Source organism: Chionomys nivalis, chromosome 9 (genome assembly GCF_950005125.1).
Source record: "Chionomys nivalis chromosome 9, mChiNiv1.1, whole genome shotgun sequence".
Taxonomy (NCBI): domain Eukaryota; kingdom Metazoa; phylum Chordata; class Mammalia; order Rodentia; family Cricetidae; genus Chionomys; species Chionomys nivalis.
Window position 1 is genome coordinate 21892132 of NC_080094.1, and position 12435 is coordinate 21904566.

The 12435-nt window shown below is 37.6% G+C and overlaps 1 protein-coding gene across 4 annotated transcripts in view; it reads left to right on the top strand.

Annotated features, from left to right (window-relative positions):
- The first annotated feature begins 264 nt into the window (after window positions 1-264).
- Rbm39 (RNA binding motif protein 39) overlaps window positions 265-12435 on the top strand; it is a 37789-nt gene continuing 25618 nt past the window's right edge. For 2 of the 4 annotated variants that reach the window (XM_057781764.1, XM_057781767.1), the window contains exons 1-6: window positions 265-570; window positions 1378-1441; window positions 3211-3260; window positions 7681-7875; window positions 11566-11631; window positions 11728-11781. In XM_057781764.1, coding sequence (XP_057637747.1) covers window positions 1391-1441; window positions 3211-3260; window positions 7681-7875; window positions 11566-11631; window positions 11728-11781 — 416 coding nt within the window. In that variant the 5' untranslated portion in view covers window positions 265-570; window positions 1378-1390. The remainder of the gene's footprint in view (window positions 571-1377; window positions 1442-3210; window positions 3261-7680; window positions 7876-11565; window positions 11632-11727; window positions 11782-12435) is intronic. The other 2 variants (XM_057781766.1, XM_057781768.1) reach the window with 1 other exon arrangement.

The following is a 12435-nucleotide window of genomic DNA, read 5'->3' on the forward strand; positions in this document are numbered from 1 at the left end:
AGCAAAGCATTCTTCTAAAGATTGACAGACAGTGCACCAACTGTCTTTGCCTTAGAGACGGCGTAGCATCGCGAGATTTCGATGCACCTCTGGTGGGGGAGGAGGGGAAAGGGGGATGGGCTCTTCTGTGGCGCAATCATTGCACGAGATTGGGCTACGGTCGCCGAAGCCGACCTGAGATCTCGCGATATTTCGTTTTTTTCAGTCTAGAACGCTGGGCAGTTTCTCGCGAGAGCCCGTGCTGAGGCTCTGGGAGACCCCGGGTGTTTGTGTGTGTGTATGTGTGTTGGTGAATGAGTACGGAGGAGCAGCGGCCGCCATTTCAGGGAGCGAGCCGACGCCGTCGCAGGGGTGGATCCTGAGCTGCCAAAGCCGCTGCCTTGCTCTCCCGCGCGGGCTCCTTTAATCCCATTGTTTCTTTTAGATTCACTTGGGCCTAGACGCCCTCGGGGCCCGATATTCGGGTTGGGCGGTACCGCGGCCTGGGCCTAGGGGCTTATCAGTAGTACCGGCGGCGGCGGCAGCGGCAGACTTCCCGAGCCGAGCACAGGCGCGCGAAAGCCCGCACAGGTACGCGGCGTCGCGGACTGCCGTGGTCCGCTTCCCGGGGTCGGGTGGGCCGAGGGACCGAGGGCAGCTTGCGGTGGCTTTGAGCCGCGCGCGGGGGTGGGGGGCTTCTCGACAAGGTCGGTCTCAGGTCTGTGGCTGTGCCTTTAATTTCTGGCAAGCGCACCGCGGCTATTTTGGTGGTGACAAGGCCCTCCTTGGGGACTTCGGGCAGATAAAGATCTGTCCTTTCGGGGCCGGGGCTGGTCGCGACCTCCCAACATGGCGCCTGTCGAATGCTACCTTGGTACACATCCCCTCCCAACAGAGGGAGTTTCCCACTGCCGCTAAAATGGCAGCGCGGGTTTTGTGCGGAAGGAAGCTCTCAGCCTCATACACTCGGGTTCGGTTTCGGGAGTTCAGAGGCGGCTTTTTGAGATCAGACATTGGGTTCTGACCGTGTGTTTGATAAAAGAAGCGTTCCACGCTTGCTTAGCCGAATCAAAACTGTATTAATGCACATCGCACAATTTTTGTCATTGTAGGGCTTTTTTTTTTTTTTTTTTTTTGGTTTTTTGAGACAAGGTTTCTCTGTGGTTTTGGAGCCTGTCCTGGAACTAGCTCTTGTAGACCAGGCTGGTCTCGAACTCACAGAGATCCGCCTGTCTCTGCCTCCCGAGTGCTGGGATTAAAGGCGTGCGCCACCACCGCCCGGCCATTGTAGGGCTTTTTAAGGACTTTGCTTAACGTTTGAATTTTGTAGGCCGAGGAAATCTTTTTTAAGAAGAACTGGAAGTTGTTTATTTACAGGATTGTCTTGTTCTTCCCTAGGCGTGTAGAGAAAATGGCAGACGATATTGATATTGAAGCAATGCTTGAGGCCCCTTACAAGAAGGTGAGAAAAACATGCCAGTGAGCTTTAATATATTTCTTAATTTAGCATTATTCACGAAACTACTGCTGAAATGTAAACTAACCTTCCCGGAGCCCTCTTGATTATCTTATCAGAGATGCATTACATGTAACTTACAAAAGTAAATATATGCTATTGATGTAATAATATTGTGCAGTAGTTTCACTTCAGCGTGATGAATAAATGCCCATCTATCTCTCTTTGTAGACTTGCCTAACGATATCTCACCTCTACTCCCATGAATTCACCTTTGATTCCAGTGTGAACTGTCAATCATAAGGTAGTAATTGAGTGACTTATCGCTGTACCGTGGTCCCCTAGGTAAAATGACTCAACTAAGAATTAACCAGCTCCAGTTTGGTATAGCAAAAAAGGTGAATGTAGTGGTTTGGGAAAATAGCAGGGGTCCAAGAATAAATTATAACCAGTCCATGACAAGCAAATCATCTTACAAGTCTTTAAAGAAGAAATGGGTGAGATTAAAAATTTATTTCATAACAATAGATATAAGGCTGGTGATAGTAAAACTTAAAACCAGGCAGGTGTTGATCTGCTTTTCAGTTAATAATTACTAAAATTCTTGGATCCCTGAATAGAAATTAGCACAAAAACAAACAAAAAACAGCAACAAAAGGCAAGAGGCAGTGTCACATGTTAGAGTCACTTGATGACTGTTTTACTGCTCTCCATAGTATATTGTTTTTAATTAGGCCCTACCATAGTATTTCACACTAAAAACTACCAAGGAGTTATTTTGGTTAATAGTGCAATATGACAGTCAGTATCACAGTAAAAGTAAAGGCCCTTCATTCTTTCACCAGTTGGTGGTGAAAATAGCAGTATGCATGCATTATCACTGGTATCACAAACCTTAAGCTTTGTAACTCAGTAGATATACTACTATAGCTGATGTGTTCAAACTTTGAAATAAACATTGCGCATAAACCATTTAAAAATAATACATTTGTTTTCGAGTGTAGCACGACCATGTGGTTCCTTTTGGATGAATTCTGATAGTTTTAATTTAAATAGTGTAATTTTGTAATGCTAGACTCTTGAAGATGTATTTTCTGATTTTAATGTTTCTTGTCTTAGTTTAACATGGATGTAATTCCATGTAAACAGGTATGGAAGTAGGAAATGTTTAGGCTGGACTGGTGAATTATTAATTAACTTTTCTTTGGTTCTTGGGAGTCAACATTACTAAAGCAGTGTGAATCCCTGTTTGCTTCAGGGCGAGATGTGTGACAGAGGTGGCATCAAGCTCTTACAGTCCCAACCCTCCAACGGAAATGGGCGAAGATCTCAGGAATGGCATCGGTCACAGGAAATCGATAGTGGCTGGCTGCTAGCATGGCCACTTGGGGCTTAGGCAGAAATAGAGCCATGGTACCGACAAGAGGGACAATAGCACATGGAATAAAAGTCAATGACTTCATGTTTCATAGAAATCATATTTAACCACTTCAACATTGTAACTCTGGATAACATTTAATATCTAAACAATGTAAGAAAGTAACTATGTTAATGTGTAAAGATTTTAATTTTTGTTTCTTGATGACTTAATTATTAGCAACAAAGTGGTTAAACGTATACCATCTAAATCTTTTTTATAGCCTTCCATGTTAAACTAAATAAGTAATTAGTTTTAAAATTGTCTTGTATTTTCTTATTCCTATTCCCTTTACCCTTTGACAACTTGAAATGTTACCACTTCGTCCTCATGATGTTCTTCTATCAACCTTGCTTAGGATGAGAACAAGTTGAGCAGTGCTAACGGCCACGAAGAACGTAGCAAAAAGTAAGTTTGAACAAGGAACCTGGGAGGGTGGGTTTCTAAACTTCATGTGGTGGATATCTTGTGTTCTTTTGCCTAAAGCATCAAACTATGGTTTTCTTCGCTTCTTAGAATACTGGTCATACCTTTTGGGATGAGAAAGTCCTTCAGGACATAAAACTATGGACTTTGCGATGTAGACTTCAGGATATGGTTTCAGAGACCTTCTGGACACTTTGCCCTCCAAGGATCCCATGATTCTCTTGAATTCTATAATGTTTTAAATTTGGTAACTTTGGCTTAATTTTTTGGAGATGTGATAATCATTGAATAAAAGTTACATTGGAACAAAGATAATATCAAGACCATGGAAAATACTGTTTACATTCATTCACTAAAGGAATTGGCTATGAATTATTTCTGCTCCTTGCTGCTTAAAGGCCCTTTTGGTACTAATAAAGGGGCATGCTTTGTAACTCTTCGTTTAAAATATTTTTTTATTCATTGTTTTGGGCCTTTTTATCTCTAGTGTATCTAAGGAGATTGTTAAGAATATGTAGTTTATTTGGGGTAGGTGAGTAACCTGAAATAAGAACTTCATAATACAGACAACACAGAATATAGTACATAAAATGGTATATTAACAGTTTAAACAGGATCCAATTTATAAAGTTGGAGCCTGTCAGCTGTTGTAAAATTACCATTTAGCTCCAAGATTAGTGATTCTTAATATCATAAGGTCATGTTACATGCATTAAGTTGTTCTAGCCCATGTTTATGATGCCATACTAAAACATTTTGTTATGACCCATAATACATAATGAAAATGATGGTAAAATAGCCACTTACTTAACTCTGGTTGTTTTCCTCCTGTGAGCTCTGAGCACTTCATAATATCTACCTCAGTCATCCTTACAACTTCGTTAGGGTAGGTTGATACAATTTCATAAAATAGATGAGAAAATGGTTCAGTGTGGATCACTTAGGTTTTGCTAAGCCAAAGTTTTATAATCTTGGTATGGTAGTAAGGGATTAATTTTAATGTTGATTGGATGTGATGATGCCTGCTTACAAGTCCTTCCTTAAGGTGAGGCAGGCTGATCATAAATTCAATGCCAGCGTGGATTTCATAGTGAAACCCTGTAGAAAATGCAAAAATAAATGCTAAGGGGAAACAGGTCTAATTTGTGGAAATTTTTTTCTTGAAGAAGATTAGGTGGGCTCAGTAATGTTTTCCTCCTAGTCAAAAGTGAATACAGAGAGCAAGTTGACAGGGCTCATTCCATGCATTTTTAACCTTTGTGAAAGAAACAATTCTCTAAAGTCTTGGGTTTTGTAATTTTATGTTAAGAAAATACTGGAGCCGGGCGGTGGTGGCGCACGCCTTTAATCCCAGCACTTGGGAGGCAGAGGCAGTTGGATCTCTGTGAGTTCGAGACCAGCCTGGTCTACAAGAGCTAGTTCCAGGACAGGCTCCAAAACCACAGAGAAACCCTGTCTCGAAAAACCAAAAAAAAAAGAAAAAGAAAATACTGGAACAGGACTCTACCAATTTATAAAAATCACTCACTTTAGGTGTGATTTAGTAACTAAGATTTTTATTGTAAATGTGCAAAGGATGAGGATAAGCTTGAATGCAGTTCTTTTCACTTTTTTAATGTCACTTCTTCCCACTAGTGTCTTCAGATTGTATTCTTTTAATCTTGTAACTAAACTCGTTAAGATCACCAAGCTTTTATGAGGAGTTTAAGCACTGAGCACTCTATAAGAGATAGTGGGTTTTTGTTGTTTCTTGTTTTTCATCTGTTGTATGTACAGTCAGTTGGACAATTTAACATAACTGTTTTAAAGACTTTCCTAAACACTTCAATTAGTAATATCTTCAGGTTTTTTTAAGGCTTCTTTAGTTACAGTTGACTTCAATTAGGCAGTTGCCTAATGTAGTCACAAAGCTTTTATATGGTGATTTGAAGGAATGTGCCATTTAAACTAATTGAACATAATGTAGAAGAAAACTTGAAACGCTCGGTGAAATGCAAAACAAGTATTCACTCATTTTAAGATAATTTGTGTTAACCTAAAGTAGATGTCATTTTTGTATGTTTCATGCTAAAACCTTATTGAAATTGGAGATAACTTGCTGATAAGGTAGAATAAAAACTGTACATTCTGACAAAGTTAGCTAAGTATATAAACTTCTGTTTAAACAATTTTAGCTGACTTGTAACACTCATTGTATCATATCCCAGTAGTAAAGGGATAAAAGTTGGAAATAACAACGGTTTGCCTATTTTCAAAAGAATTATAACACTGAGTTTGTCAAGGCCTCCAGTAAACTCTTTAGGTACTTGAGGTTGCTCCTCATAGAAGTATTTTTTGCTGTAACCAGTTTTGCAGTCTCAAATCAAACTTCATTTTGTTAACGTCTTTAAAGAATCATTTAGAAAAGGATAACAGTAAAATGGCACAGTTAAAATATATTGGCTACTGTGGTGTGGATTATCAAATTTTGGAATAAATGACTTTTCTATTTTTTTCTTATTTTCCAGAATACTTTGCATTTAAAATTTAGATCTTCTTACATGGAAGAGGTCAAATCCAGTTATAGCAAAACACCTTTACAGCAGAGGCCATATAACCAAAAAGTCCAAAGGCCCAGTGGACCATTTACTTCAATGATGTTCAGTACAATTTCCACTGCCACTAAAGACTTGGGAAAGTCTCATTTAAGTTGTAACAGGATTTGACTATTAGGATGGATTTTTATAACCATTTCTTTAGTTGATAAATGTTCTGTAGAAGTATCTTGGTTTCTTGTAACGGTAGTGTTTTGTCTGGGCTTTTATATGGAAGATGGTATTTTCTGCTTAGTATGTAGTCTATTTACCTATCTGGGGTTGCCTTCAGATGTGGTTGGCGATTAGCAAGACACTGAGTTAAAATTAGCTCTCTGATTTATGTATTTATATTTTAAGCTCCTTTGGCAGAATAAGATTGGGGGCATATGAGAGGTAAATAGGCAGATTGACTCTGCTGTGGGCTGTCTTTGAGCAGAGCAAAAACTTACTGTCCTTTTTTTTTCAGGGGAATTGAATTTTTACCTTGTCCCCTAATTTATAGGTAGGACTTAGGTTTTAGCCATTCCAGAATTCTCTACTCTTAAGAAATAGTGTCAGAATTGAAACATCAAAGTTGGAATGTTAATTGTTGCCCTTCTGAGCATTGGAGTTGGTTTGACTTCTATATAAATAATGAGTGTAGCCTAATTTTCTGTCATGTGCTACCTAGCATATTTCTGACAGTCAGGTGGATTATCTTGAAATTTTAGACAAAGTTTCTGCCTCCTTGGAAAGCTCTACATCTCCTTGTGATTGGAGTGTGGGTTTCAAGATTCCAGAAGGTGGGTGTCTTCATTTTCTATTTTCAATGCACTCTAAGATGACCTGCTTACAGGTTCTCTGAGGCACACTTCAGTTGTTCTTCTGCTAACTTTTCTTTGATACAGATTCAATAGCTAATTAATTTTCTTAATGATGTAGAGTTGTCAAAATGAAATGGATATTTTGGTGGAATAAATTTATTTCAAAATGTCTTTCATTTACATTGAAATATCTGAAGGCACCTCTAATTTGGGTGATGACAGAGATACAGATTTCAAGGTTTAATTATTAAACCAGTGGGTGAAGTACTATGAGGAACACAGAAATGAGTGGAAAGATAACTAATGGACTTTTTTAGTTTCCAAAGAAGGTCAAGTTATTTTAATTTTGTCCCACAGGCTTGTATAAACTAGCTTAAAAGGGCATTTTCCATTTTCATTATAGCTTTAAGTAGAAAACTTCTATTGTCACAATACTCTGGGGTTCTAAAAGTGAATTTTATTGCATTCTTAGTATCCTATATGATTATAGTTTTGCCCATGAAAAGTAAAATGCTATGTATATGTTTTGGAAGTTCAAAATATGCTTACATGTACATTGTGTCAGTTGATTTGAACTAAATTGTTGTATGGAAAATTTTTACGTGGCAATTACTATTTCTTTAATGTGAACATAATGTAATTTATTACTATAATTTATAGATTACAATTATGCTTGGTGGGCTGTTATGGGAATGACAGATAAATCGTTTCTGATGTTCAGCCTCGGTTGTCTACTTACCAGCAAGTCCTGTCTCTTGTTTCAAGCTGTAGCTACCTCAGGAGATGATTGCAAATTCTTCCTCTTAAACCTGTTTCTCAGTTCTTTGGCTGTCTTCATTTAACATGAAGCAAAGATTGGGGTCTTATGTCCCTACCTAGGAATTGTTTTTCCTAAAGTATGATTTTTGTGCCATTGTACTGTGGTAAAAATACATTTACAAAAGGATAGACATTTTGACCATAAAAGGAATTATATTAGTTAGTATTTAAATCAGCATGATAATGATACTTTTCCTCCCTCAGGAGAAAAAAAAGCAAGAGCCGAAGTCGTAGTCATGAGCGAAAGAGAAGCAAAAGTAAGGAACGGAAGCGAAGTAGAGATAGAGAAAGGAAAAAGAGCAAAAGCCGGGAACGAAAGCGAAGTAGAAGCAAAGAAAGGAGACGAAGCCGCTCACGAAGTCGAGATAGAAGATTCCGAGGCCGCTACAGAAGTCCTTAGTATGTAACTGTAATTAGGACTTTTGTTACCTCTGGTTAGATAGCAAGTTAACTGGGGGATTATGAATTGTAAGATTCTGTTTTTCAATAACATTTAAAATGAAGGATATTGACATTGAAGCTTAGTAAGGAGAAAATACAATATGGGAACTGATTTATAAACTTCAAAACTTACCAACTCTTTCTGACCAACTAGCAATAATTTGCTTGCCAGTCCAAATTAAAAGAAAGCATTTGAGTGCTTGGTAGAGAAAAACCTAAAGTGTGTAAGCTATTAGAACACAAAATACGTATCTTAAGTATGGTTTATGAAGAATATTGTTTGTGACTGGGAAACTGAAATCCATCAATATGTATTCTCAATTTTTAGGCTTAGTATTCTTTATTATTTGTACTTAAGCTTTGTAGATTGTTACAGAAATTTGTATGCCTTGTTTAAGGAAATTTAAGATAATTTCATTATGACTGTTAAAAATTCACCTGGGGCAAAAAGAGATGACTCAGTATTTTAAGAGCACTGATTGCTCTTCCAGAGGACCCAGTTTCAATTCTCAGCACGCAGGCATATGGCAGCTTACAACTCCAGTTCTAGGGCTTGTGACACCCTCACATAGACATACACGCAGGGTTGAGGATTTAGCTCAGTGGTAGAGCATTAAGCACAAGGCCCTGGGTTTGGCCCTTGTCTTCACAGGGTTGTGGAAGAAAAAATAACAAAAAAGACCAAAAATAACAAAGTAACTGGCAGGCAAAGCAACAATGCACATAAGAAATTCACATATATTTTGGGGGAAAATTGTGTTTATAAACAAGTCTTTGAAACAATTACAGTCCTTCCTTAATGGTTACCTAAGTCCTAAATTCTTCTCTAAGCACACCTTTGTAAACTACTTTTACAGTATTTATGCTTGTATGAGTTGCCAAATCCAATTGACTGTAAGTGTCACTGTAGGCCACAAGAACTGAACTACCCAACCTCTGGAGCTGGAGTTAGAGGTATTTGTGAGCTTCCTGATGGCTGGAAAATGAACTCAGGACCTCTGTGAAAGCAGTGTTGCCCTTAACCAATACATTTAATTTTAAAAATTTAAGTAGTTAAGCCGGGCGGTGGTGGCGCACGCCTTTAATCCCAGCACTTGGGAGGCAGAGGCAGGCGGATCTCTGTGAGTTCGAGACCAGCCTGGTCTACAAGAGCTAGTTCCAGGATAGGCTCCAAAACCACAGAGAAACCCTGTCTCGAAAAACCAAAAAAAAAAAAAAAAAAAAAAAAAAAAAAAAAAAAAATTTAAGTAGTTATGTATTTAACTCAAAGACAGTCGACTGAATCAGTCACTCCCTAAGCTTTTGTTAAGGAATAAACTTGGACATAAGCTAATCATGATAATTGTCAACAACATATTCAGAATACTGGATTTTGTGAGATACTAATATTAACTTTTAAGATCTTTGAGTAGTTTAGGTTCTGACTCTTTCATTTACAAATATAGTATGTGTTTCTGTGGATGCTTCCCATGTTTCTAGGTTCCTCCTAGTTATTTTATAGACATTACATGATGGTAATGGAGCCACAGTGTTAGACTTTACATGATGATAAAGGAGTCACAGTATTTTAATTCTGGATAATATATCAAAAATATTACTGTTATTTTCTCATGATTTACTCCACATCCTTTAAGTAAGATTGTTAATTGTCTTACTAGGATGAACTAAATGGGTCCAGCTACCTTTAAAAATTAGAATACTGTTGTAGAGGATGGATGGGTGGGTGTGGTCTGTGCCTGTGCATGTCTGTGCCTGACACCCTGCTCTATTTAAACTTGTGTTGGATTCCAGTTGAATCTGTAACTGGACTATTTTATTTATAACTAAGGCAGAAACCTAGTAGTCCGGATGGGCAGAAGCAGATTTTGTGAATTCAAGGACAACCTGGTTTACATAGTGAGTTTCTAGGCCAGCCAAGGGTTCATAGTGATACCCCCAAATCTACAATACTTTTTATGGCGCTGGAGAGATGATTGACTGGTTAAGAGCACTGACTATTTTTTCAGGAAACTGGGGTTCAATTCCCAGTATCATATGGCAGCTGATAGCTCTGTAACTCCAAGATCACACACTCACAAGGACATACTACCAGACAGAACACCAATGAACATGAAATAATTATAAAAAATTATAGGGGGCTGGAGAGATGGCTCAGTGGATAAGAGCATTGCTGGCTCTTCCAAAGGTCCTAAGTTCAATTCCCAGCAACCACATGGTGGCTCACAACCACCTGTAATGAGGTCTGGTGCCCTCTTTTGGCCTGCAGACATGCAGACAGAATATTGTATACATAATAAATAAATATTTTTAAAAATTATAAAAATTAAATTTATATATGTAATTGATCATTAGTCATTCCAGTAAGTATCTTACTATTAGGGCTTAGTGAGGCAGAGGAGGCGGCTCACAGCCAAGTCCCAGTACATATGTGAATTCTAAGCCAAGTATGTACCTTATTTTTAAAAAATTATTTTTTTAAGTTTAGAAGGGTCAGATCAATTTTATATGAAACTGCTTAGTTACAGGTTCAATAAGTTTTTATTAAAACTATCCAAGTATTGAGGACAGGCCCTCTGATTTCTTTATTTTACCCAACCTCTGTGATGGTCCTTTGAGGAGTATTATTGCATACTAATTAACATGTACCTACCTTATAAAACCTTGAGTAATCTTTACCTTTATAAAGGTACAAAAAACATTTGTAATTTGAATGAGTTAATATGAAATCCTCTTATTACAATGTTTTACAATATTAGTATCAGCTTAAGGGGACGAGTATGTTTTAGTACTGTTTGAATAAATAAAATTCTCAATTTTCTAATGAGTCAATTAGCTTTAAATTTCTATTAAAAGTTTGAGGTCAGGCTAGTATATAGAATGAGCTGCAGGAAAACAAAAATTAAACAAAAATAAGTATATCATAAGTATTTTCTACAATAAAACATATAGTACATTAAATGTGCTGATATTCTCTTTAAGAATTATTACATGAGCTGGGTCTGGTGGCGCACATGCCTTTAATCCCGGCATTTGGGAAGAAGAGACAGGCGGACATCAGTGAGTTTAGGCCAGCCAGGTCTTCAGATCAAGGTCCAGGCAAGCCAGGACTGTTAACACAGAAACCCGATCTCAAAAAACAAAAACAAATCCTTTATATGGCTACAATAGCTCAGTAATTCAACACTAATCTGATCACTACCAGAACTTGAGTCAGGAGGAGCAAGAGTTCTAAGTCATTCTTCCCTATATAATGTGTATTTTTTTCATAAAGAACCGTATAGTAAACTGATGCTGCAATGAGATTTCAGAGGCATTTTTTACTCTTTCTATATTTTAAAAGACTCAATCTTGTATTCATGATTATATGGTTGAAAAACTAAAAGTAGATGTGATGAATTTTTTTTAGAATGAAAAATTTTTGAGGCTGTAACTTATGTTCTTGGCACCTCTAACTGGTCCAGGATAGGTAAATATATAAAAGGGCTACAGGTCTGAGATAAAGTTACAGATTTTTCTAATTGTTTCCTCTTTATAATTGAGGTAGAAAAGAAGCTGCCTAATATTGTTAGACTTGCTGCAGAGCCCATAAACTTGATCATAGCAAGACCCTAAACCTGTAACTAGTGTAATTTTGTGTTTTCTTTTTAGCTCCGGACCAAAATTTAACAGTGCCATCCGAGGAAAGATTGGGTTGCCTCATAGCATCAAATTAAGGTTTTTAAATATACTTCTGAATTGCTTAAATTGTTTTTTAAGGAACTAATGAGATATTACTGTTAGGGTAACTTGTGAAACTTTTTAACCTTGCAGCAGAAGGCGTTCCCGAAGTAAAAGTCCATTCAGAAAAGACAAGAGCCCTGTGAGGTAACTATTCGCTTTTTTTTTTCGTTTTAAATTTGTTATAATGTTTTGTAAACAACCAGAAGCCCTACTTTTTAAACTTACTTGATGAGTTTGATCTTGTTAGGTATTACTTCCTTTTGCAGTATTGTTACCTTAAAAACAATGATTATGAACTGTTGCACTGGTTTCATTATCGTGTATTTATGCATGCATATATGTATGTGTGTTTAAGACAATTTCTCTGGCTGGGCATTGGTGGCGCCCGCCTTTAATGCCAGCACTGGAGAGGCAGAGGCAGGCAGATCTCTGTGAGTTTGAAACCAACCTGGTCTACAAGAGCTAGTTCCTGGACAGGCTCCAAATCTAGAGAGAGACCCTGTCTCGAAAAAGCAAAAAAAAAAACAAAAAGAAACAAACAAAAAAAAAAAACCAGAGACAGAGACATACACTTTATCTTTGTAACAGCCCTGGGTGTCCTGGAACTCAATTTGTAGACCAGGCTGACCTACACAAAATTCATCGGCCTCTGTCTCCAAGTGCTGGGGTTCATTCATACCTAGCTTCCATTTCACATAATCTTAAAAACAAAATATCATTTAAAACAGGTTTTAATAGAATTTATACTGATCATTTTAAGTCAGCTTCATTTCATATGGAATTAATAACTTTTGAAAT